Here is a 27,493-nt window from a genome sequence, read left to right as displayed (position 1 = left end):
GTATTCCAACTTTACAGAAGGAGAAACTGAGAAACAGAGAGATGAACATAAGTAGTACAGAGTAGGCTACTGACTGAGCTGGGAATAGCACCCAGATTCCCCATTTGTCACGTTAGTACTCTATACAGGCAGTCCCCGACTTACGCGGATCCGACTTATGTCCGTGTCCTCTGGGGCGAGAAAAGCTTCTCCCGGTCTCCCTGGTCTGCTGGGGGAGTCCAGCAAAGCCACTGGACCCCCCACCCCCACCCAGCAGACCAGGGACACCCGAGCAAAGCCGCCGCCTGGGCGGCTTTGCTCCCGGGCAAACGAGCAAAGCCGCCCAGGCGGCGGCTTTCCTCTGGTGTCCCTGGTCTGCTGGGGGGGGTCCAGCGGCTTTGCTGAACCCTCCCAGCAGACCAGGGGGACAGGAGCAAAGCCGCAGAGCTGTCCCGCTGCAGGCATGCTCCGCGGCTTTGCTCTCCGTCTCCCTGGTCTGTGGGGAGACGGGGAGCAAAGCCTTGGAGCACACCCGCAGCGAGACAGCCCGGGTGCGCTTGGGCTGTCCCGCTGCGGGCGTGCTCCACGGCTTTGCTCCCCGTCTCCCTGGTCTGACCAGCAGACCAGGGAGATGGGGAGCAAAGCCTCGGAGCACGCCAGCAGTGGGACAGCCGTGGCGCGCCTGGACTGTCCCGCTGCCCGCGTGCTCTGCGGCTTTGCTCCGCGTCTCCCAGGTCAGCAGACCAGGGAGACGGAGCAAAGCCGTGGAGGACCTGGGCGGTCCCGCCACCCCCGTCTCCCTGGTCTGCTGGGGGGGGGCACTAGCTGCACCCCAGCAGACCAGGCTTTTCTTGCCTACCCCTGGGATAGAGCAGCTGGGGGCTGCCGGGTTGGTCCCGCAGCGCCGCTCGGACCAACCCGGCAGCACCCCAGCTGCTCTGCCCCAGGCGTCCTGATTCAGCCGCTGCTGGTCAGTTTCAGCAGCGTCTGAATCAGGACGCCTGGGGCAGAGCAGCTGGGGTGCTGCTGGGTTGCTCCAGTAGCGCCAAGGAGCCGCGCTACTGGAGCAACCCAGCAGCACCCCAGCTGCTCTGCCCCAGGCGTCCCCAAGCCAGCCGCTGCTGAAACTGATCAGCAGCTGACTACAGGAAGCCCAGGCAGAGTTGCTCTGCCCCAGGCTTCCTGGAATCAGCCGCTGATCAGTTTCAGCAGCAGCTGACTTGGGGACGCCTGGGTTTCTTAAGCTGAATCTGTATGTAAGTCAGAACTGGCATCCAGATTCAGCCACGGTTGAAACTGATCAGTTTCAGCAGCGGCTGACGCCAGTTCCGACTTACATACAGATTCAACTTAAGAACAAGCTTACAGTCCCTATCTTGTACGTAACCCAGGGACTGCCTGTACATTACACCACACTGCTCTTCACAATAGCAGATCATTAGATGACTCTCTCATCTTCATTAACTTCAAAATGAATTTCCTTATATACAATGAATAAACAGACAATCAAAAATTTTAACAATTTATGCAAATTATACTTATTTCTTCAGTATCCCTGCTCTTATATTCTTGTCATATATTTTATGCTCCAACTCAAGTGAAAGTATGACTCAGGTTAAAACACATCATGGGCATGGATGCTGACAACATGCATTATACATATCTTTGAATATTGTTTGTGTGCGCCACAAAATGAAAAAACGTAAAAGTTTAGAACAGAAATATTAACTACATTTTTAGTACAACTAACCAATTTTATTTGATGATTAATTTATCATAGCATCAGATGCATAGATACTTTTTACCATATTTAGGTTTTGTTTGTATTACTGCCTTTATTTAACAGACATAAAAGAAAATATAAGCTGTTAGTCCTTAATCACAAATAGTAAAAATAATCATAGACCAGCTGTAGTTTTGTTTAAGGATCACAGATTTTTTTAGTCTATCAATCTGGAGTGTACATTGATCTTTAGTGTGCAACATCCTTCTAACTTGTTTTATGCTGATTCAACATGGAGTTGGAACTATCATTATATATTAGAATGAGTAAAACATTATACAACAAAATGTACAAAAAGATCAGAGCACACTCCAGAGCCTTATCAGATAATTATATTGTATTTAACCACAAATTAATAACTATATATTAAACTGAGCATATTTTACACTAGTGGTTGTCAGAGTAAGGGCTGCAGTGCTCCACACTATATACAAAAGCTATGTAAAAAGGAGGCCAAAATATGTTATCAAATATTGCAGTGGCAGTCTTTTGTGATGTTTTATTTCCAGGTTCCTGTCTTCAAGAAGTCCCCTTTATTCTTACATGCTCACTTTCCCAATGAAAGTTTCTCTTAAGTATTTCCACATTATTTACTACAAAAATCTTAAAAGCCCCAAATAAACATAAGCAAATGTGGCTTTGACAATCATTTATCTTAAGTATCTGGTCAATTCATCTGAGGACTCCATATCAAGTTCACTAAAATATAAATCAGGATGGCAAACACATGAACGTTACCTACATCTCCAGGCTTTGCATTTTATTAACCTTATTGGGCAAAGGTTTATGACCACATCTAGTTTTGATTTTTTGCTTCTTTGCCATTCTTCTCTTGCATAGACCAGCAAGCCATACCCGCAGTCACATATGGAAATGGTTTTTAAGATGTGGTTTCTGCAGTTAGGTTTTATTTTTTAATATTCATAAATACAGACTATGCACAGGTTAGTTGACTGAGTTTCTAAAATCTAGCAGTTCTTCTACCTAATCTAATCTATTTATCTGTAAGACAGCCAAACACCATCGTACCCTCAGTGCAATCTTCTCCTTCGTACTGTGTTGTGTTCTTAATACAAGCTGTACTGTCAGAAGACTGGTTAACAAGAAACAGCTGACCTTCTTATAAACTTATACAGGGCCTGATACAATGCCTATTAAGTTAACGGGAATCTTTCTACAGACTTCAGTGGGCATTGGATCAGGCACAGAGTTCTCTTTGTCTCTGAAATGAAACTTTTCCACTGATCGCTGCCTACTGCCTCAAGCAGTTTAACTTTTCTTTATTCCTACACAAAAGAGAAAATATATTCTTTAGTAGATGGTGGTAGAAAAAGCAGAAATGAAATTTTCAGACTGAAATCTTGAACAATCTCATGTGCTGGGATGTAGTTTTAGAGTTTTCTAGGATGAAGAATTTTTAATGCAAAATTCTGCCTCTTATACTGGCAGCTAGTTTTAAGTATTTACATGATCTGCCATAGCTCCTCCCATTTTTCTCAGGTTCTCTTCCCCTGCAGTTCTAAATGTGATTGGTTTTCCTGAAAACACGATGGTTGACTCTTATTTTCTGAATCTGTGTTTATGAGAGATCATAATATCAGAATTTTATAATGACTATCCACTTCATTACCTACCAAATAAAACACCTTTAATACTCTTCAGCTAAATAAGTAATACTATAGTTATTGACAAACTTCTTTTTTCTCTTAACTTGTATACAATTCTCATTTATTATACCACTGACTGTTATAATCCTACATTTTCTGATGCAATTTATAATTGCTATTATTTGCAGTGATATACATCTTCTGATACCAGAGCTAATCAAAGTCAGATCATCATAGCGCCATACTGTAGTACTGTTTTGTTCCCCACAGTGCTTCCCACTGAGTTGCACATATGGTAGATGGCAAGAAACAACCCAGAAAAGGCCACTTAGTTCATCTAGTCAGACCCCTGGCATTTTTGCAAAACTACTCACATCTACATCATAGCTTTCTTAATGTCTTATATATCTTATTCTTGAATATCTGTCATGTTGGTGTTTTACCACTTCCAAGTATGCAGTTGTTTTTTCTATTGAGAATTGTCTCCTTATATCTGGTTTTGACTTTTCCTTTCTTGACTTCAGACCACTTATCCTTGATCTATTATATTCTAAAGTTGTGAATAATGTCTTTCTTTCATTTATATATTTATCCTGAATTTGAAGGATAAACATGTTCATTCTAAATCATATCATTTGTAGATGAGAAAGATTTAGCAACTTTTCAGAGATGTTTTTAACACTTTCTTGATTTTGCATTTTCTCTAAAAAAAAACCCTATCCGTATATCATTCACTATTGGAGTCAAAGGTACATGCACTATTCTAGGTCCAGTAACACAAAAATGATGTACAATAACTCCATTAACTCACTGACTCCCTAACTGTATACGTTTTCCCACACACAGTACAGGAATGCCTTTTCTCTCACATATACTGAGGGTATGTCTATACTACAGAGCTTTTTTGGAAAAACAGCGGTTTTTCTGAAAAAACTTCAATTATGTCCACACTACAATCTCATTCTTTCGAAAGAAAATTGAAAGAATAGAGGGGTTTTTCCAGCATTGGTTATCCTCTTTCTACGAGGAAGAAGCTTTTTTCAGAAAGAGGTCTTCTGGAAAAAGGCATGTATGGACGGGGAAGAGGGAGTTCTTTCGGAAGAAGAGGAAAGAGGAAAAAGCACAGGTGCCCTGATGGACACTCCATCCAGTGTGGATGCTATCTTTCAAAAAAGCAGATTGTTTTTTTGATGCGCTTTGGCAGTGTGGACATGCTCTTTCGGAAGAAGTTTTTTTGGAAGATCTCTTTTGGAAAAGCGTTTTCTGAAAGAAGCCTGCAGTCTAGACATAGCCTGATATAGTTAGTTTGTTACATGTTACTCCAACATCTTTCTTGATTTCGCTGCTTTCTAGATAGCTATCAAGGAGACTGATTTTTCAAGGTGTTAATGTTAATGAGACTTGAGCTCCTCAGAAGTCCCAAAGAGGAGCTAAACACTTTTCAGGATTGAGGCCATGGACTTGTATTTGTGTTGTTCTGTTCTTCTCCCTAAATGTGTGACTACATTTTTTAATTTAATTTTTATTTAATTTTGGTTCTGGACAGCCAACACTCCGGTCATCTGAAGAAGTAGGCTGTGCCCACAAAAGCTCATGATACCATTTACATGTGTTGTTAGTCTTTAAAGTGCTATCATACTATTTGTTGTTTTTTAAGTTTATCCTGTACATAATAATTCAGCTACCCCTCTAAAGTTTTTTTTACATTTTTTAAAGTGATCCTTATCCTATCACATGCACTCCAAAACCTCAGGTCATTTAATATTTCCTGTCCTTCTGCACATTTATCACCCATTGATTTTGCTGACTTTAAGTTTGATCAGTTAAAATCGTAGATCTTATGATAGGCTGTTGAAAGATCTCTCTCCCCCTTTACCACATATCCGAAACAGCACTTTCTATAACCTGGGGAAAGAAAAGGGTGATGAAGACAACCAGTGACCAATCACTAGGATTATGATAGCAATCTCACTGCACATTTTAATTCTGTAAAATGCTTAAACAGGCTATATATTTTTGCTTATCCCTGTTTTAAAATTTATGGAAAAAAATATAGTAGTAGTATGCCGAATAAAGTCATTTTTTATACTGATGTTTTGTCACTAATACTTTAGTATCAGGCCATGATCAAATATGCCACATGCAGCCTATCGGCTTCTCTAATTTCTACTAGTTGACGATGGTCCATAAGGAACCACATGCAGCTAAAAATTGGTGGAGTACAGGAAGGCTGTGTCTACATTGGCACCCCTTTCCGGAAAAGGGATGCTAATGTAGACTTTGGAATAGGCAAATCCGCGGGGGATTTAAATATCCCCCGCGGCTTTTGCATTAACATGGCTGCCGCTTTTTTCCGGCTTGGAGATAAGCCGGAGAAAAGCGCCAGTCTAGACGTGATTCTCCGGAAAATAAAGCCTTTTCCGGAGGATCTCTTATTCCTACTTTCAAAAGTACTTGAAAGTAGGAATAAGAGATCCTCCGGAAAAGGCTTTATTTTCCGGAGAATCACGTCTAGACTGGCGCTTTTCTCCGGCTTATCTCCAAGCCGGAAAAAAGCGGCAGCCATGTTAATGCAAATGCCGCGGGGGATATTTAAATCCCCCGCGGATTTGCCTATTCCAAAGGCTACATTAGCATCCCTTTTCCGAAAGGGAGGCCAGTGTAGACACAGCCGAACATTATGTCAAGTCCTTAAAATACTCCTTATGCCAGGGTTGTGTGCGCAACTGCTCTGTAGCAGGAGAATTCTCAGCTGGCTAGTCAGAATCAGATTCTAGCCTCTTTGTGCTGCAGGCATGGTGCAAAATGTTTAGAACAAGAGGAAAAAATCTCAACCTTAATTTGTCAGATGCTTTTCTATACTTTTCTCTGATTACCCTTTTGTTCATGGCCTCTCCAGCAATAATAAATTCCCTGCTTCCTGGGCACAAATCTCCTTTTTTTCTTTTAGTTGGTATACACTGCTGCAAACAAGGAAAATACTATAAAATAAAATGCTGAGATATTTGAAGAACTGTTACTTGCTTCTTTCTGCTTTCTAGCAGTTCCCTTATAAAAATATGTCTATACTTTGAATATATTTAAAAAAAAACCTTTTTCTTATATCACTGGGTTTCCCCAGTCAGCATAATTTTGTTCTTAGTTTTCTTTTTAGTCCCCCCCCCCCCCGCTTTGTATCTGCATTATACAATGGTAATATTAAATTTAAACATTTCAATATCTGTTCTTTTCCATTTCTAATAATTTTTTATTTAACTAATTTCACCAATCATCATTTCAGGCATATTTTTAAAAATCTTCATATTTTGTTGCAGTGTTATTTTAAAACCATGGTTTCCACTTTTTCTTTAAAAAAAAAAACTCTTTTGTCTTTCTTCTCCCTCATTACATAATATGGTTGCCTATTTTTTCATCTCATCACTTGCAGCAAATATACTGTAAGCTCCAGATCATAAGCTCCAAAATTCCTTTTTTTTTCCAGACATGTTATCATTTTCTCTTTGCTAATCAATATCAGATCTAGGATTGCATTGGGCCTCATTACTTCTTTCCATTTTTAAAATACCCATAAGAAACTATTTTCTTGTAATCTACTCGAATATACCTTAAATTTCATATATATAATAAAAATTCCTCTTTTAATTATTTTTAAATTTTCACATACTTAGTATCAGATCCATAAGTATTATCTGATTCCTAGTCCCAGATTAAGTAGTGTATTACATGCCCACATTCTAAATCTATCATGGTTTATGCATCGTTTATTTTATCCTCAAACTGTTGTTTCGGCATGTATCACCTATATGAATTTCAATACTTGTGTACATTAGTTTTTACAAATTACTTTGCTGTCATTTGAACTTCCTTATATAGAAATGTATCCTTTTATAGTTATAATGTAGTCAGGCCTTATCTACTATATCTGTGATGCAATCAAAGATCATCCAATGGAAACTGGCTGCTTTGCATTTCTCAGGATCAGTCCCTGCAACAAAACCATGTATGAACAGAAACCTCTAATGTTTCTTGATTACTTCCCATAGATTGTTCCATATTTTAAGGACACTATATTCTTACAATCATCTGAATGTACTTATGTAATTTTCATTAAATTTATTTTTTTTCTTTTGCAATTTTTTACCCATGTTTACATTCATCCAACAGCTGATGATGAATCATTCCTGATTTGTTGAATATTTTCCCTGACTCTTCTCTTCTTCATTTATTAAGGAGACAGACATTCACCCTCCCTGTTTAATTATTTTTACTGCAAATATAACCATTCATAATAAAGTGGTCAAATAAAGTCAGATAAAAACAGCTGTACTGAAGTAAATGTAAAATTCACATCATTTTTAATCTGCAAATGCTTTTTTTTTAATTTTTGAGATTAAATAGTTTTATTATTGGTCAAAACCATAAATTATAAATATGTTCATTGATGAGTGATGATACACTGCCTTTAAACCAGGGCTTCTTTACATACAGTAATTAATTTAATTATTTTTCTCTACTTGCTTGCTATTCTATAGAAAGTACAAGAGATATTCTGCTACCCTATTCACATGAACTCGTATTTGAGGGTATGTCTACACTGTGTGGCTATTTTGGGATATCGGATGTATCCCGAAATAGCTACCCCACATCTTAACAAGTCGCCTGTTATTTTGAAATATTTTTCAAAATAACGGACACACTATTTCGGCATCCCTGTACTGACCCTGTAGATGTCTATAAATAGTATGTTATTTCAAAATTTGGTGCTGTGTAGACGCACCAAATTTCAAAATTTCAAAATAAGATAGGCAATTTGCGTAGCACAAATTGTGTATCTTATTTCAACTTTAGGGTGCTGTGTAGATGCATCCTGAGTGAGTAATTCCACTGAAATGTTAATGAGACTACTCATCATGTAATGCATTATGCAGCATGAATAAGGGTGATGGAATCATCCTATATTAATAAGAAGAAATAGCAGGGCAAATCTTTAGCTGGTGATTTCACTGCAATGGTGCCAGTTTACACTTGTTGAGGGTATTGTCCATAAGTCCTAACAAAAGATTATTAATATAGCCTTTCAATCCTATATTGCTCTCTCTCCTGGATAATTTCCATGAGTTGTTAATCATGGCAGAATGAATCAACTGCAACTAATTTTAACAAAAAAATTACCACTAATACAAGAAATTGCTACAGTATTCACTGATTTAAAGAAAAATTCTAAGGCTCCCCTGCTTCCCATTTCTCAAGAGTAATGTTATTTTTTTAGTCAATCAGTTGGCAAAGCAACTGCTTTTTTAATGGGCACTACTACCATATGCTTGCCTGCTATTATTACACTGCTAATAACTTGCAGCCAGCATAAATGAAATTCTCTGTCATACCTCCTATTTTCTAAAAAAGTAATTTTACATTCAGACACGAGAATGGCAATACTTTTCATGTCCAAAATGTGTACTGTGGCAAGCTCTAAGCCATGCTTCCTGGATCCTGCACTTCTAGGCAGTTATGATATGCGTCAGGGGCTTGCTGTAACCCTCCACATTGCCTCTTACCTTTTCTAGAGGCCAGTCACAGCTTAGTGAGCCATTGTCATCACTGGCAAACTTAATGGATTAGGGTGAAACCCCTCCGTAATCCTGGCCTCCCTTTCCAGGAGCAGACATTTTAGTGGTGTGGGGAAGGCTGGGGGGAACCTGGACCCACCCACTACTACAGGTTTCAGCCCAGGGACCTTTAAGTAGGGGCAACTCATGTGGTTTTCCTCTAGTGCAACAGCATATTCCCTGAACCACTTCCCCAAACACTCCCCTAGTACCTTCTCCCTGGTACCTGAGTGAACCTTTTATGCTTCAGCACACTCTTTCCTTTCTCAGCAACATATTTCCTCCTCTCAATCCTTCACTCTTTTCCTTCCCCCTCCTTTTCCTGAAGGGAAACCTTTTAAAGCAACCCAGCAGGCCTTAATTGACTGCAGGTGCCTGATTAGCTTGCCAACTTCAGGCAAGCTCTTAATTAGCCTCAGGTGCCTGCCTGCCTTGATTATGTAGCAGAATTCTTTGGCAGTTTATTCAGGGAACAGAAAAGCATTCACCTACCTCCTAGTATGTCTACCTTCCACCAAACTATCGTAGCCAGTTGCCCTAGGTCTGTCAACACATCCTCCTCCCTTGCTCAATACCAAGGGGTGGGCATCTTGGGATGTCAAAGCGTGCATTCTGGATAAGCCACTGGCATTGCCCATGGCAGCTTCCCATACTATGTTGCATCCAGAACTAGAACGGCCGGAGGGAGAGAAACCACCTGGTCATCCTTGCATTCTTCTCCTTGTTCCACTGCATTCATTAGAGAGGCAAAATGAGGAATAAACCTCTGCTGGTACCCCACAACTCCTAGGAATGCCTGAACCTCCTTCTTCCGACTTGATCGGGGTCAACGTTGAATGGCCTCCAATTTCTTCAGCTGGATTTTATCAGGCCTTTCCCCACCACATACACAAGATATTTGGCTTCCATGAACCCCACAACGCACTTGGCAGGCTTCACTGTCAGGCCAGCTCATCAGAAGATTCCAAGAACCGCCTCTAACTTTTCGAGGTGTGTTTCCCAGTCTGGTATGTGGAAGACTACATCATCCAAATAGGTGGTAGCATAATCGGCATGGGAGCGTATTAGCCTGTCTATGCAGCGCTGAAAGGCAACAGGGGCCCCATGTAGGCCAAAAGGGAGAACAGTGTATTGAAACAGACTCTCAGGAGTAGAGAACACTGTCTTTTCCTTCACATCCTCAGATGAGGGATCTGTAAGTACCTGTTGGTTAAGTCCAGGATTGTCAAGTATTGGGCACTGCCCAAATGGTCCGCCAGTTATCTATGTGGGGGACTGAGTACACGTCAAACTGGGATATTTTTTTAATCGACAAGTCATTGCAGAATTGCACTGTGCCATCTGGTTTTGGCACTAGCACTACTGAACTGGACCACTGACTGTAGGATTCTTCAGTTATCCCCATCTCCGTCATTTTCTTTATTTCCCCTCTTTTTGCCACTGGCACCCAATAAGGCTTTATTGTTACTCTGGCCCTGGAGTTTGTGATAATCTGGTGATAAATTGTAGTCATATGCCCAGATCACATGAGAAAACCTCCTGGTTGCGGATAATCATCTCAGATACCTCTCTCTTCTGGTTGGTTGTTAGGTCAGAAGATACCTACCTGTCCTGGGGGTTCATGTGTCTGGAGCAGGTTTCCATAGACAATTGTACAGGCCTCCCATGCTTGACAGGGTTTCATAAGGTTAATGTGATGTAATTGTTCTTGCTTCCGGCATCCTGGTTGTCACACCTTATAATTCACATCTCCCCACCAGCTCAATTATCTCATATGGTCCCTGACACTAGGCCAACAGCTTACCAGAATAGAACCACTGAATGTTTGCTTGATGGCTATAATATACTCGTTGGGCCTCTTGGGCTTTCTCCATATGTTTCTGCACAATGGGAGCAACTTGTGCTATTCAGTACCTCATTTGCAATACATGCCCTACTACTTTTTCCCCCATGGTTGGCTCCTCTTCCCAAATTTCCTTGGCTATATCTAGGCCAAAAGCTGAAGTGGGGGGAGGGATCCAGTGGACGCTTGGGGACTGGTAAATATAAGATAAAGTAGAAGCATGTCCTAGTCCTTCACATCCTTGCTTACAGGTTGGACTTCTCTAGGCCAACATCCTTGGGACCTGAATTGTCCCGGACCAGAAAGTTTGCTGGACATGGGGAGGTCAGCCGTTAGCTGTCAAGCTCTTGGGCTCCTCTCCCTGGGGCTCACTGACCTGCTGCTGGCCCCGCTAAAGCTGGCCTGCCATGGCTCCCCACCTTGCTGCCCACCCACTGCACCAGCGTCTCCTATGGTTCCAGGCAGGGACTGCTTGACCGCTGCTGGTCCTGTTGCTGCAAGGTGTTCTCCGGGGTTCCAGGCTGGGCCACCCATCAGCCGCCAGCCCTGCTGCTGCTAAAGGTTCCCCTGTCGGGGCCATCTGACTTCTCTGCCCCACAACTAGGGCCACCCTGCCGCTGCTGGGGATTCCAGCCTCCGCCAGCCCCACTTCAGCTAGGGGTTCCCTGGTGGAGACTGCCCAGTCATCCCAGCCTCATTGCCACCAGGGGTTTCAGCCAGGAGTTCCCTGGCTGAGGCCAGGACTCCCCAGCCACAGGGTCCTGCTAATGCTGGGGATTCCCCCGCCCAGGTAGGAGCTTCTGGGCCACCACGTGGCCCTGTTGATGCTGGGGGTTTATAGGCTGGGGCTCCCCAGCCACCACCTGATCTCGTTGATGCTGGGGTTTTGGGCCAAGGCAGGGGCTCCCCAGATGTCACCTGGCCCAACTGGGGCTCCCCAGGCCCTGCACTGCTCCAGGGCTCTTTGGTCCAGCAACATCCCTGGGCCTAACAGACCACAGATGTTGCCAGACCAGAAAGTCCTGGATTTGGGAGATTCAACCTGTACCACTTTTCTGATCATGGCCTTGAGGGTCCGACTGAATCTTTCGACCAGGTCATCAGTCTATGGAGGGTAAATGGAGGTCTATAAGATCTGAACATGGAGAAGTGTACATAGGTCCTTAATCAACTTAGACATAAATGGGGTCCCCTGATTGGTCATGATTTCTTTTGATGGACCTACCCGGGCAAAGATTGCCACTAACTCCTTGAGAATGGTCTTTGATGCTATGTTGTGTAAGGGGATGGCTTTGGGATACTTGGTAGCATAGTGTAGGATGACCAGTATTGGTGGCCTCACCAGAACCATGCCTATCATTCAGAGGAACTTTGATGATCGGTAGGGCACATAGATGGGGACGAGGGCTGTGGAGTTGACATTTGGGCTAGGCAGTGCAGTATCGGCAGACATCCTCATATATCCCTGGCCAAAAGAATCTGTACAGGATTCTTATCTGGGTTTTCTTGATTTCCATATGTCCTCCAAAGAGGTGACTGTAGGCAAGGTCTGAGATTGCCTTCTGATGCTTTTGGGGTATTAAGAGCTGGTGTACCTCGTGCTCTTGCATACACACAGTACAGTAGGTCCCTCTTGATCATGAAGTAGGGAGCTGGCCCTCAGGCCTTTCCTGAGACAGGTACCCCACCTATCTAGATCACTTATTTTTTGGCAGTCTCATATTGAGGGTCTTCCACCTTGTCCCATCCAAAAGTCACCCTTCCCATGAGTTATCAGCCCAAACTGAGGGGCTTCTATCCTTGTCTCCTCAGTCAGACCTAGCTGGGTGAGGTCAGTATTGGGTCCTGATTCTCCGAGCATCTCAGTATCCTCCCATTCTGCCTCCAGAGTCCATCTGTCCACTCAAGTAGCCCTCCGTGCCTATAGAAGGATCCAGGTACCCAACGCCTGGGCCACACTGCTTTCCCTGTTGGTTGTCCTGCTCTTCTTGGGGCAGGAAATAGGTCTTGGGATATTTCAGCCAACAGAGACAAAATGGTTCATTGTGGACCTCGCTTGGCTCAGGGGGGCTCCTTTTATTCCTGCCCTTCAAGGGGAAGAAGGCTGCCAAACCCAGGAAAATCCCATCTGATGAGCATGAGGAACAGAAGATGGGGAAATATCCCTGCTTGCACTGAGGTGGTGTTCCCCTGAATCTCTACTGTCACTGCTATGCTGGGATAAAAACTGACAGTCCCATGGACACAGGTGACTCCTGTGTGCTTTGCCAAGATTAGCTGTTGGGGCTTTACCAGCTTCCTCCAAATCAGGGTGACAGCATTCCCCAAATCCAGAAGTGCTATAGCCTCCACCTCATCCACTTTCACTACCTTTGTATTCTTGTGTGGGAAAAAGGCAACCCCCACCAGGTTGAGTAAGAAGCATTGGTTGCCACAGTCTCTGAGGTTGCATGGCATGGGCTCCTTGCTGTTTGAGTATTGAGCAGCTATGTCTCCCAATTCCTCACACCCGTAGCACCTATAGTTGCCCTTCTGGCTCCAGGGAGAAAGGGTTTTTGCCCAGGGGTCAACCTCCCCTGAACCATTCCCATCTTTCTAGGAATTCTGCTATCAGCCTCCCCCTTTCTTCCATCGAGGGCTCCCTGGGTGTTCTGACACCTGAATACCTGGTGTTGGCATTAATGGCCTACCTCACAAGGAGATTTCCCTAGGTGGACTGGTCTATTCCCTAGCCATTAGCTGTCTCTCTACCAGCACGAGCATCTCATCATAAGTGGTCAGGTCATGCTGGCCTACTCAAGTGAGAAAGTCTGATGGCAATTTCCAACATGAACTGGTCAATGACCAGTGTCTCCAGAACCTCCTCTGGGCTATGCACTTCAGGACACAGCCATTACCATGCAAGGTGAATCAAATCAAATAGTTGGGACTTGAGCAGCTTTCCTAACTGATACTTCCGCTCATGATACACCTGGGCCTGCATGGCTGTTCTCACCCTGAATGGGCCAGGATTTCCTCCTTTAGCCAGGGGTACTTGGCTGTGTCCTTTGCAGGCAAATTATAGGCCTTCTGGGCCTCATCACAGAGAAATGGGGTGAGTATGCTGGCCCATTGTACCTGGGTACTCTTGCTGAGCAGTTCTCTCAAACATGAGGAGATACGCCTCTATGTCATCCTCTGATGTCTTCTTTGGTAGACAACCCGTCACCCTCAGGGTTTGGGTCCCTCCAGGCCCTGGAGTCTTCGGGTCCTGTATGTCTACCCTCCACCAAACTATTGCAGCCAGTTGCCCTGCGTCTGTCACAGTATGTGTAACAGAAAAGTTCTGTACTTGTGCAGATTCTTTCTTAGATTTTTAAGATCCCTGCCACTCTGATAGTTGAGCACCAAATAATTCAAATTGTCTAAAGAACACGGGTTGAATAAAAAACACAAAATATATACTTCAGAAAATATGATCAAAAAGCTCTTTTGCTATCACATCTAGAATGAAAACTAATGCTATATCATATATTTTGTTACATCTAAAGCATTATGACATATTTCATGGATTTTTTTATTATCTTCACATTAGCATTCCAAAATAGCCACATAGATTTTTATTATTCTATAAAAGCTTCTGAATTACAAGCTAGTTAGGCAAGTAATGCATTATACTTCTGTGCAGAAGAATAAAGTCTCTTAATCTCCTCAGCTCAGTGCACCTCTGGTACCATATTATCAGGATTCATCACCAAATTTAGTCTGTTGACTGGATCATTAGCTTCCCTGGCTTGGGCAGGGTACTGATGGGGAGTCAAATTTGAATGCTAATCCACACACCCCCATCTCTTAATGATTCAATGGACATACAATTTACTGGAGCAATACATTATGCTCTATCTGTTCAATAGAGTATTTATCACAGAAAATACAGATATCAAAATCAAAGGAAAAAATCGTCCATCTTCCAGACCAGAAGTTATGCCTATCAGCCTGGGAGGAGAGGCAGTCATGTAACCCTCAAGTAGTCAAGAATGCAAAAGAGACACTTCAGGGAAGAGGACAGATAACGTTCAGAGAAAAGAGGAAAGCAGAAAAATAGGATGAAAAAAATTCAGAAAAGAACGGGGCTGAAATAGAGTAAATAAATAGAAAATAGAGAAAGCTGAAAGTGTGCCAGGGCATCTAACAATCACTGCAAGGAAAATGCTAACAAATAAGCTACAGATAATAATTCTTGAATCCACAAATGAGAGCTATAGGCCAAAACCTACTGACATGCTAAATGCTGTTTCATAGCAGAGGTTTCATTATTTTAGTAGTTGTGTTTGTGCCATTATAATAACAATTGTTTTATCCTTTCTACAATACACACTCCCATACCTTAACACTCATAAGAACATGAGAACGGCCATACTGGGTCAGACCAAAGGTCCATCTAGCCCAGTATCCTGTCTGTCAACAGTAACCAATACCAGATGCTCCACAGGGACAAACCACAAAAGGTAATCCACATATGATCCCTTCCCTGTTATCCACTTCCAGAGAAACAGAGGTTAGGGATAATCATTCCTACCCATCATGGCTAATAGCCATTGATGGACCTAACCTCCATGTATCCATCTAGCTTTTTTTGAACCCTGTTAAACTTTTAGCCTGCACTGCATCCTCTGGAAATGAGTTCTACAGGTTGACTATGCACTGAGAGAAGAAAAACCTCCTTTTCTTTGTTTAAAACCTGCTGCCTATTAATTTCATTTGGTGACCCCTACTTCTTATATTGTGGGGGTAAGTAAATAACTTCTCCTTCTTTGCTTTTTCCATACCAGTCATGATTTTATAGACTTCTATCACATCCCCCCTTAGTCTCCTCTTTTCTAAGCTGAAAAGTCCAAGTCTTTTTAATCTCTCTTCATATGGGACCCAATCCAAAACCCTAATCATTTTTGTTGTCCTTTTCTGAACCTTTTCCAATGCCAAAATATCTTTTTTGAGATGAGGCGACCACATCTGTATACAGTATTCAAGATGTAGGCATATTATGGTTTTATATAGAGGCAATAAGATATTTTCTATCTTATTCTCTATCCCTTTTTTAATGACTCCTAACATTCTAGTTTGCTTTTTTTTTTACTGCTGCTGCACATTGAGGGTGTATCTAGACTACAGGGTTTTCTCAAAAAAAAGTGGCATCTACATTGCCTCTGCATTCTTTCAAAAGTAAATGAAAAGAACGCGGCAGTTTTTTCAATTGTGGGAAACCTCATTTTACGAGGAATAACGCCTCTTTTCGAAAGTGCTCTTTCGAAAAAAGGCATTATTGAACACAAACTGTGCTTTTTCAAAAGAGAGCATCCAGACTACCTGGGTCCTCTCTTTCAAAAAAGCGGCTTGTTTTTTCAAAAGTACTGCTGTAGTCTAGATGCTCTTTTCTGAAAGAGGCTTTTTCGAAATATTCTTTCGAAAAAGCATCTTACGAAAGAGGCTTGTTGTCTAGACGTAACCTGAGTGGATGTTTTCAGAGAACTATCCAAAATGACTCCAAGATCTCTCTCTTGAGTAAAAGCGACGAGGAGTCCTGTGGCACCTTATAGACTAACTGAAGTGTAGGAGCATAAGCTTTCGTGGGCAAAGACCCACTTCGTCAGATGCATGTAGTGGAAATTTCCAGAGGCAGGAATAAATATGCAGGCCAGGATCAGGCTGGAGATGACCAGGTGGATCCAATCAAGGAGGATGAGGCCCACTTCTAGCAGCTGATCTGGAGGTGTGAATTCCAAGAGAATAGAAGCTGCTTTTGTAGTTAGCGAGCCATTCACAGTCTTTGTTTAATCCAGAGTTGATTGTGTCAAACTTAAAGATGAACTGTAGCTCAGCAGTTTCTCTTTGAAGTCTGGTCCTGAAGTTTTTTTGCTGCAGGATGGCTACTTTTAGATCTGCAATTGTGTGTCCAGGAAGATTGAAGTGTTCCCCTACAGGTTTTTGTATGTTGCCATTCCTAATATCAGATTTGTGTCCATTGATTCTTTTACTACATGCATCTGACGAAGTGGGTCTTTGCCCACGAAAGCTTATGCTCCTACACTTCAGTTAGTCTATAAGGTGCCACAGGACTCCTCGTCGCTTTTGCAGATTCAGACTAACACGGCTACCCCTCTGATACTCTCTTGAGTAGTTGTAGCTAAATTAGTCCCCATCATATTGTATATATAGTTGCAATTATTTTTTCCAATGTGCATTATTTTACATTTATCAACATTAAATTTCATTTGCCATTTTGTTGCCCAATCACTTAGTTTGGTGAGATCTTTTTGAAGCTCTTCACAGTCTTCTTTCATCTTAACTATCTTGAGCAGTTTTGTATCATCTGCAAACTTTGCCACCTGTTCACCCCTTTCTCTAGATCATTTATAAATAAGTTGAATAGCACTAATCCCAGGACAGATCCTTGGGGGACCCCATTAGTTACCTTTCTCTACTCGGAAAACTCATCATTTATTCCTACCCTTTGTTTTCTGTCTTTTAACCAGTTATCAAACCACGAAAGGCCCTTCCTTCCTATCCCATGACAACTTACCTTACCCAAGAGCCTTTGGTGAAGGAACTTGTCAAAGGCTTTCTGGAAATCTAAGTATACTATATCCACTGGATCCCCCTTGTCCACATATTTGTTGACCCCCCCTCAAAGAATTCTAGCAGATTAGTAAGGCATGATTTCCCTTTACAGAAACCATGTTGACTTTCCTCCAACATACTATGTTTATCTGTGTGTCTGACAATTTTATTCTTTACTATTATTTCAACTATTTTCCCGGTACTGATGTCAGGCTTACCGGTCTGTAATTGCCAAGATCACCTTAGAGCCCTTTTTCAATATTGGTGTCACGTTAGCTATCTTCCAGTCAGTCGGTACAGAAGCTGATTTAAAGGATAGGTTACAAACCACAGTTAATAGTTGTGCAATTTCCCATTTGAGTTCTTTCAGAAGTCTTGGTGAATGCCTTCTGATCCCGGTGATTTGTTACTGTTAAGTTTATCAATTTGTTCCAAAACCTCTTCTAATGGCTCCTCAATCTGGGACAATTCCTCAGCTATGTCATCTAAAAAGAATGGCTCAGGGTTGGGAATGTACCCAATAACCTCAGCCATGAAAACCAAAGCAAAGAATTAATTTAGCTTCTCCACTATGACTTTATCATCTTTGAGGGCTCCTTTAGCATCTCCCCACTGGTTGTTTAGCTGGCTTCCTGCTTCTCATGTACTTAAAAAAACATTTTACTATTACTTTTTGAGTTTTTGGCTAGCTGTTCTTCAAACTCCTTTTTGGCTTTTCTTGTTATATTTTTATACTTAATTTGACAAAGATTATGGTCCTTTCTATTTTCCTCACCAGGATTTGACTTCTACTTTTTAAAAGATCTCTTTTTATCTGTCACTGCTTCTTTAACCTGGTTGTTAAGCCATGGTGGCACTTCTTTGGTTCTCTTATTATGTTTTTTTAATTTGGGGTATGCATTTAAAGTTGGACCTCTATCATGGTATCTTTGAAAAGTTTCCATGCATCTTGCAGAGATTTTACTTTTGTCACTGTATCTTTTAATTTCTGCTTAACTAACTTCCTCATTTTTGTATAGTTTCCCTTTCTAAAATTAAATGCCACAGTTTTGGGCTGCTGAGGTGTTTTTCCCACCACAGGGATGTTAAATTTTATTACATAATGGTCACTATTTCCAAGTGGTCCAGTTATATTTACTTCAAGAACCAGATCCTGCACTCCATTTAGGACTAAATCAAGAATAGCCTCTCCCCTTGTGGGTTCCAGAACCAGCTGCTCCAAGAAGCGGTCGTTCAACGTATCAAGAAATTTTATCTCTGCATCCCGTCCTGAAGTGATGTGTACCCAGTCAATATGGGAATAGTTGAAATCCCCGACTATTATTACATTTTTTAATTTGATAGCCTCTCTAATCTCCCTTATCATTTCATAGTCACTATCACTGTCCTGATAAGGTGGTCGATAATATATCCCTACAGCTATATTCTTATTATTTGAGCATGGGATTACTATCCATAGAGATTCTATGGAACATTTTGGCTCATTTAAGATTTGTACTTCATTTGATTCTACATTTTCTTTCACGTATAGTGCCACTTCCCCACCAGCATGACCTGTTCTGTCCTTCTGATATATTTTGCACCCTGTATGACTGTGTCCCATTGATTGGCCTCATTCCACCAAGTTTCCATGGTACCTATTATATCAATATCTTCCTTTAAAAGTAAGCACTCCAGTTCACCCATTTTACTGTTTAGACTTCTAGCATTTGTGTATAAGCACTTTAATAATTTGTCACTATTTATCTGTCTGCCATTTCCTGATGTGTTAGACTCTTTTTCATTTGATTGTGAATCATTTGATCTGATCCATACTTCCATCCTCTCCTCCTCTAGAACATAGAGCATCTCCCCTATTAGATGTCTCTGTCCAATCCATGTGTTCCTCCGCATCTGTCAGCTTTCCCACAGTCCTTAGTTTAAAAACTGCTCCACGACCTTAAGTGCCAGCAGTCTGGTTCCATTTTGGTTTAGGTGGAGCTCATCCTTCTTGTTTAGGCTCCCTCAATCCAAAAAGTTTTCCCAGTTCCTAATAAATCTAAACTCCCACACACCATTTTTTAAACATTCTTTTAACTCTGTTGTGACTATTTCATAGGCTGAAATTTGTTACAAGACATTAACCTAGAATTTAATTTTCTATGTAAAATAAATTAAAAAAAGCCTATGTGGCTATTATGGAATGCTAAAAAACAAATTTATTTCTGAGACATTTTTCACAAAACTCAAAGTAATATTTTCTAAAAGATTTTTGAGCCTGATAATTTTAAAATAGGACTAACAGATTGCTGACTTTTTTTAAGTGAAATTAAAGTGAAATAAATATGTGAGATATTGCATGAATGAATATTTGTGAGTATACACAGCCTTTGAGTTTTAAGCCCAAACTTAGCACATCTGTGTGCCATACGTATTTGAGTACTATAAACTGCATTTTGGTCTGTCAACTAAATGTTGCTCTTGGTACTCATTTTGGTAGTTGGATAGATATTTTCTCCTTAGGCAAATAAAAGGAGGGAGGGAAGCCTATCTTGGATACCTGAGGGAGGAATAAACTTAGAACTTAAGAAAAAGTAAGTTAAACTAGTTTTTATCCCTTAATTGTGTTATAATACAAAGTTGCTAGTTTTTAATTATCTACATTTATTGTCAAAGCATAAAACAGTGAATGAAAACCTTGGATATCCTACAAAATGAAAGTGAAAGGGTAATTGTTCTGCCATGATGATTCTGTAGCTATGCTATGGAAAAGTGAGCCTCACAAGGTCATATGAAGCAAAATACAGGACTATGTAGCACTTATATTTGATATTTGATTTGTCCTTTTCATAGGTGTTCATTTTTTTTAAATTGTATCCTTTGGTATATATGGTTGTAACTATTTTCTTCCACTATTTGATCTGAGGAAGTGGGTCTGGCCCACAAAAGCTCATCATCTAATAAACCATCTTGTTAGTCTTTAAAGTGCTACATAGTCCTGTATTTTGCTTCAGCTACACCAGACTAACACGGCTACATTTCTATTACTAAGGTCATGTGACTAACTGTATAATTTTTAATCTAAATGTCATAAACTACTTGCACTTCATTAGGTATTTGCTGATCAACAGCATACATTTAAATTGTATTTATTCATTAAGGAACCACATTTTACTTAAAATAATTTTTAAAAATAGAATATTTACAGATGTCTTATTATGAGAAAAAAAAATTTACTGTACTTGTTGGCATCTAATTCTATGCAGTTTATGCTACAGCAGGTGTGGGCAAAATATGGCCAGCAAGCCAGATCCAGACCACCAAACATTCAGATCCAGCCTGCCACAATCCTCTGGGCTGCCAGTGTTCCGCAGCCCAGTGGGACCCTCGGGCAGGCTCTTTGCCTGCCACACCCCTGCATGCTGCTCAAAGCAGCCAGTTGCTGGGGCCAGAGTGTGTGTCTCTGCATGACACGTACCCCTTGGGGGAAGGATGGGTATCCACATGCTGGCTCCTGCTCAAAGCACAATCCTCACCGCTCCCATTAGCTGGAAACTGACCAATGGGAGTTGCCTGGTCTTTACTTGCAGGCACTAGCAGCTTATGGTGCTTCCTCTCCCCTCCTCATTGGCACACTGCACAGAGATGCACACATTAACACCAGCACCCAGCCACTTTGAGCTGCATGTCGGGACATGGCAGGAAGAGCCAGCCTTAGGCCAATTCGGTCGAATCGGGCCCCGCGCCTAAGGGGGTCCCGCGCCCCTGAACCTGGAAGTGCCGGCCAGCAAGTTACAGAGCCGGGGCCCTGCTCCACCACTATGTGGAGCTGGGTCTCTCCCTTGGCTCTGCCCAGAGCAGGCCCCAGACTCCCCTGCCGGCCCCACAGCACGTCCTCCCACCCCACCCCCAGAGCGTCCCCCTCGGCTCTTGCCAAGTGCGGCTCCTTGTTGCTGCCTGCTGCTGCCCATGTGCGGCGCTGCACGTGGGCGGAGAGGACGCCTGGGCCGTGACATAATGTCACAGCCCGGGATTTTAAAAGTCCTGGGAAGCCACGTTGCGGGGCCTCGCTGGCTCCGGCTTCGGCCTCCGGGGCCTGAGCACAGACTCCAGTCCTGCAACTGCAACTGCAATGTGGAAGGCAGAAGGTAGGGAACGGGCTTGTGCGGCGGCGGCGGGGAGAAGGGACGGGAAGGGGCTTAGGCTTATGTGCAGGTGGGGGGGAAGGGGCTTGGGCAAAGGCAGAGGGGTGGAAGGAGAGGGGGCTTGGGCGGGGGGAGGGGAAGGCACCAAGAGACAGGGGTGCAGGAGAGACAAATGCCAGGGGGCCAAGGGCAGGAGGGGAGGTGTCAGTGGGAGGGGGGACAGGGTGATGCTAGGAGAGGAGAGGGGAAGGGCATTGGGGGCTAGAGGGGAAGGTGCTGGGAGAAGGCTTGAAAGAAGGGGTGGGCATGAGAAAGATGGGGATAGAGCAAGGCATGTGTGAGGGCACAGAGGGGCAGGAGGGGAACGGGGGACAGAGGGTGGTGAGGGGGTGGGCATCAGGGAAAAAGAGGGCAAAGGGGGCAGGGGCAGTAAGGGAAGGGGGAGGCACCAGGAGGGTGTAGGGCTAAGGGAAGGTGCAGGTGCCAGGGGATTTTGGGGTGAAGCAGAAAGGCAGACATCTGCAGGGGAGGGACCAGCACCAGAGGAGAGTGGCAAGGGAGGTGTTAGAAGAGGGGAGGAGGCAGGGTAGCTCACATGAGCAGAGTGGGGCTACTGGAGGAGAGGGCACAGGGGGGAGAGAACGGCTGGTGGAGGGGGGGCAGGTCGCAGAAGGGCTGAGGGCAGTGAGAAGGACAGGAGTCAGGACAGCAGAGGAGGGTGAGGAGTTGGAGGGCAGCAGGCACCAGGGGAGATGATGGAGCAAGGAGAGGAGACATGGCAGCAGAGAGAAAAGGTAAAGGTTTCAAAATATTTATTAATAACTTGGTATGCTGCCCACGGCCAGTTTGTTTGCGACCCACAGTGCAGTTTGGGTTTATGTGGGGATCAACACGTGGCTGGCAAGTGGGAGCCAAAACAAAAAAGTAGTCAGTGTAATGATCTTCTGATGATGTGTTTTAGTTGTTAAATTCTTGGACTGTCATTGCTTATGAAAAGTGCTGTCACATGGGTAGAAATCGGGTAAACATTGCATTTTATTAATATCAGCAGAACTGACTTAAATGGGGCCTATGTGTTGTGTAGTCTTGCCTTAATCTTTGTATTCATGCCTGTCAATGTGAGATAAGCTATTCGTATATATTTGCTTGCATATGCAACCACACTTAAGTTGAGGCCCTCAGCATGTTCTGTAAGTATCAGTGTGGCCCCTGGGGCTTCCAAAGTTGAGTTGCCCTAGCTCATCCCTGACAGGTGTCTGTCTAACCTGGTCTTAAATATCTCCAGTGATGGAGATTCCGCAATCTCACTAGGCAATTTATTCCAGTGTTTAACCACCCTGACAGGCAGGAAGTTTTTCCTAATGTCCAACCTAAACTTCCCTTGCTGCCATCTGTTAATCAACTGTAGGAAAAGGCTTCAGGAGCAGACCTTATTTATATAGACAACTTACTTTGCCACAGAGATCAGTAGACACACTTGCTGTGTCAAGGTGATCAATTTTGGCTCTTTTGGTTTGAAATTCACTTAAGACTTGGAGCTGAGAGAATGAAATGTTGTTATCCATATTGTATGATTAAAAGACCTGAACTTAATATGACCTGGCTTAGGGACTACCATAACTTGAACACTAAGCAGAGAATAGTGAGTCACATCTAACTGAAAGTCACAAAAGATGGAAACAGGTTTTATTTCTGGTGGTGTAGAGTCTATTTGGGAGTCCTCTATTATATCTGACACTTTACATCCAGTGTTTAAAGGCAGAGCTGACTAGAATCAATTGAGAGTCCTTGTCTTGTCTCATAGTGATAGAAATGTAGCCGTGTTAGTCTGGTGTAGTGCTACATAGTCCTGTATTTTGTCTTGTCTCAGTGATCGCTTGAGCAAAAATCATTGATAAAATCTTGTCTAGACTGATCTTGGACTCAACATGCAGGCAATGTGTTCAAGAGCAGTGCAAAGGAGGCAATGGTGGTGAGGTACCATATTACCTAGTGAAGTCATTGGTGCTGAAATCACGAAGGCCTGGAATTTGACCACAGAACTGACACTTTCTTAACAAAGACTCAATTTTTGCTATTTAAAAAGTAAATCAATGTAATAGAAAACTGCAACGCCCTCTGGTAACTTTTTAAAAATCAAACTTTAAACTTTATTGAAAAAATTGGATAGTTTGCAATTGAAAATATTTGACCTACACTTAAGGCAACTGATTTAATTTTGTGTAAAATTTTGCATAATAAAGGATGGCTTGTTTTTTTTTTTTGAAAATGTTCTACTACATTTTGATCAGATCTACTTCTGATGTGATATTTGTGTGTGGTTGTGGTTTGTTATGTGGGTGCATGGTTTTTTTTTTTTTTTTTGGCTCAACAAAAAATCCTGGTTGAGGAGATAGGGGGGCCCTGCCAAAGTGGTTCGAATTGGGCCCTGCACTTCCTAAAGCTGGCCCTGATGGCAGGCAAGGAGTTTGCCTGGGGGGTCCCACTGGGTTTCTGGCTGTTTACCTAGGGTAAACACTTTCTGATCAGAGTCCACACCTGGCACCCCACCTGCTGCTTCAGGTCACAACCCAAACCCTCTTCATCCCTGCCCATGGTCACAACTCCCTCCTAAATCCTGCAGCACTTCTTACACCTTTCCACCAGCTCAGAATCCACGCCTTCACCCAAACTCCCTCCCAGATCCCAATCCCCTACCCATAACTCCTTTCTGCACCCAGCCTCAATCCCAGACCTCATGCCTCCCCCATTAATATAATAGAAAAGTGCAGTCCTTTACCACTTATCAAATTCTTAGAGTGGCACCCTCTATCAAAAATTACTGCCCACCCGTGCTTCAAAGTACATTATTTGTGTTTATTATGCTGAGGGGCAAAAAAGTGTTCAGTAAACCAAAACAAGTTTATGCTAGTATAACCCTTCTTCCAGGTAGCACTACACTAGTCAGTAGATAGGCAGTAACTAGTAAGAAACTATGAAAATACGAAATTCAGAACTGAAATTATGAATTATTTGCTGCATGATATTAAGTATATTTACAATAAGACAAATCTATTACTGTTGTTGGGTTTCTTTATTCTGTAATATTAAAAGAGAGGTTATTTTATATCTGCATTTGGCACTGGTGGGAACACTGCTGGATTAGTATATGTAGTTCTGGTTTCCTCAATTCAAGAAGGATGTTGATAAGTTGGAGAGGGTTCAGAGAAAAGGCATGAGATTTATTAAAAGATTAGAAAACAGGCCTTATAGTGATAGACTCAAGGAGCATAATCTATTTAGCTTAATCAAAGACGATTAAGGGTTGACTTCATTACAATCTGTAAGAACCTACAAAGGGAACAAATATTTGATAATGGGCTCCTCAGTGTATTAGAGAAAGGTATAATATGATCCAATGACCAGAAGTTGAAGCTAGACAAATGCAAAGAGAAAGTAAAGCATAATATTTTAACCCTGAGGGTAATTAAACATTGAAACAATTTACCAAGAATTGTGACAGATTCTCCATTACAGACCATTTTTTCCCATCAAGTTTGGATGTTTTTCTAAAATATATGTTCTATGAATTATTTGGGGGAAGCTTTATAGCCTGTGTTACACAGAAATCAGATTAGATAATCACAATAGTTCCTTCTGGCCTTGGAAAGTATAAATCTATGAAAACATGCTCTCCTCTTTTTAAATTTATCATTCTTGGTGTTTTGAATGTGCCCCATCACCATGGTATCAGAGATTTATAAGAGCCCTACACAAAGAGTTCATCAATTGTTATTAAATACAATAGATAAAATATTGTAGAAAATACATGAACAAATATGCTCCCTGAGAATTTTTGAATTAAATATGTTGGATACTCGTAAATGAAATGTAATGAAACTCAGCGATTTTTTTCCTCTGAGGTTTTGAAAGGGCCAGATTGTGTATATATCCGGTGTGGGGGGACGTGGAGTGGAGAGCAATAGTACAAGGACCAGACACAAAAGCAGACATTGCACTTGGTGCAAAGGGGATTGAAGATACTAGCACCTCTTGCAGAATAAAACACCCAAAGGAAGGATGCAAGGCAACAGTCCCACCATCTAGTACTGACTGGTACTCTGTGGTACTAGCAGAGCTACCACAAGTCAGCCAAGGAAATCTGTGAGGCACAATCTCTGAGAGGCCTGGTCTATACCTAAAACTTAGGTCAACCTAGCTACATTACTCAAGGATGTAAAAAAATAATTCAAGTGATCTAAGCCCCCAAGTCGACAGAAGAACTTTGTCCCATCCCTAAAGGCAGATTGGTGTGTTACACATTGAATCACACACACACAATGATACTTCATGAGACAAAAGTAAGTGCAATAAGATTGCTTCATATATCAAATTAAACAAGACAATCCTGTCAGTTTCAACGTACTTTAAAAAATAAATTCAAAACCTACCTATTGTACTGCCCGGACAATGGATTTACACTGAAGACTTTACATAATCTTAAGAATTACAGCCCTATAAAACAGGAAAAAAAAGAGCAAGTGTGTGTAACTTTCTAATGCAACAAGAAGAATAAAACACATGCACTATTTATAAGTCATATGCAAGTTCTGAGAATGAGAATCACTATAATTCACATCTGCTCTAGTTTCATTTCTCATATGGTTTGAACGATTAGCTAGGGGAAAACATACATACCAGTATTCTGAGGGTTAAGTCCTTCAATACACCACAAGAAGAAGGTCAGATATCTTTACAGATTGCTGCTGAGAGTCTCCTCTCCACTGAATTTGCTCAGTGCTGGGGAAGTAGACTGTCCAATAGCAAATTACACCTTCTTGTTTCTTATGGTGCATCCGGTGGCATAATGATGTGCTCTACCCCACCAACTTGCACCCCGAGGGTGGCCCGTCCATATAGGTGAACTAGGCGGTCGCCTAGAGTGCCAAGTTAAATGGGGCGCCAAATGGAGGCGCAGTATCATTGAGGGGTTTGGAGGTGGGGGCGCTGATTGCATAGTTCACCTAGGACACCAGTTGCTGGCAGCTAATCTAGGGCCGCCCCTGTTGCACTCCTATGTCAGTTTGTGTTGGAGGTAATTAGCATAGGAATTAAATACTACATTTTACATCACCTGAAGGTTCTTGGGCTACACCAGAAAAACTCTGAAATGGTCAGTTAAAACAAGATTCCTAAACAGCATATCTTTCATCTTCTGGATGAAATCAAATGAAAAATATCTGGGCCTGCATTTCTAGGGTTAAAAATAAACAAGTTTAAGCACTCTTGCTATAAGTAAAAATAATGTTATCTATCCTATTTGCAGTTTCCGCAGAAAGATATTTTTTGTTGCCTCAATTAAAAAGAATATGTAGTTTACCCTGACTATTTAATCTGTTACTTAACATCAAATCCATGTGAAATAATCATTTCTATTTGTAACTGAACCAAACATGTAAACTACAAAGGTCACAGATTAAGTTATTTTTACTATTTTAGTATTTTATCATTTTAATTTTCCCTTTTTTTCATTTTTATTACAGTTCATGAATGAAATTTGTACACAGTTGTTTTTCCTGTATTGAAAGGTAATTTAACTCTAATTATACTCTTCTACAGTTATATTTGGGTATGTATAGTCTAGATAAGACTTATGATCAGACTGTATTTTGTTGTGAAAATGAAGCATCAAAGTCCTCTTTTTTTACACACATTACTCAAGGCAACTATATTATTATTTTTAATGTTAATATTCTCTGATTTGCAGACAAATGTATATTAAAAAATTGTAATGCTTTGAAAATAAGGTTCAGTAATGAAAATGAAAACAATGCTTTAAACTATAATAATCTTAAAAAGTAGGATAGAATCCCAGTCCTATAAAAGGATCTGCCTACAGAGTAATATATACAGTGACCTTTGTAGGACTCACCCTATAGTAGCATTTCTGATACTTTATTTTTATAATACAGTAT

At 41.8% G+C, this 27,493-nt stretch overlaps 1 protein-coding gene and 1 long non-coding RNA gene across 36 annotated transcripts in view; one reads left to right on the top strand and one right to left on the bottom strand.

The window, feature by feature from the left end:
* The window catches only part of LOC149525765 (uncharacterized), a 121,122-nt gene that overhangs the window by 22,558 nt on the left and 71,071 nt on the right, over window positions 1-27,493 (top strand). For all 24 annotated transcript variants that reach the window (XR_016348486.1, XR_016348495.1, XR_016348494.1 and 21 more), the window contains one exon: window positions 27,062-27,106. Coding sequence is in view for 1 of the 24 variants with exons in the window: in XM_089775489.1 (XP_089631615.1) it covers window positions 27,069-27,106 (38 nt within the window). In the remaining 23 variants the exon portion in view is untranslated. The remainder of the gene's footprint in view (window positions 1-27,061; window positions 27,107-27,493) is intronic.
* LOC149525766 (uncharacterized) overlaps window positions 1-27,493 on the bottom strand; it is an 86,959-nt gene that overhangs the window by 39,960 nt on the left and 19,506 nt on the right. For 4 of the 12 annotated variants that reach the window (XR_016348515.1, XR_016348517.1, XR_016348509.1 and 1 more), the window contains exon 5: window positions 25,970-26,772. This is a non-coding gene — a long non-coding RNA (uncharacterized LOC149525766). Of the gene's footprint in view, window positions 1-17,633; window positions 26,773-27,493 lie in introns of all 12 variants that reach the window. The other 8 variants (XR_016348519.1, XR_016348511.1, XR_016348520.1 and 5 more) reach the window with 6 other exon arrangements.

Source organism: Pelodiscus sinensis, chromosome 1 (assembly GCF_052426305.1).
Source record: "Pelodiscus sinensis isolate ZL-2025 chromosome 1, ASM5242630v1, whole genome shotgun sequence".
Lineage (NCBI taxonomy): Eukaryota > Metazoa > Chordata > Testudines > Trionychidae > Pelodiscus > Pelodiscus sinensis.
The sequence above is the reverse complement of the archived record's forward strand: the minus strand, read 5'-3'. Positions and strand labels throughout refer to the sequence as shown.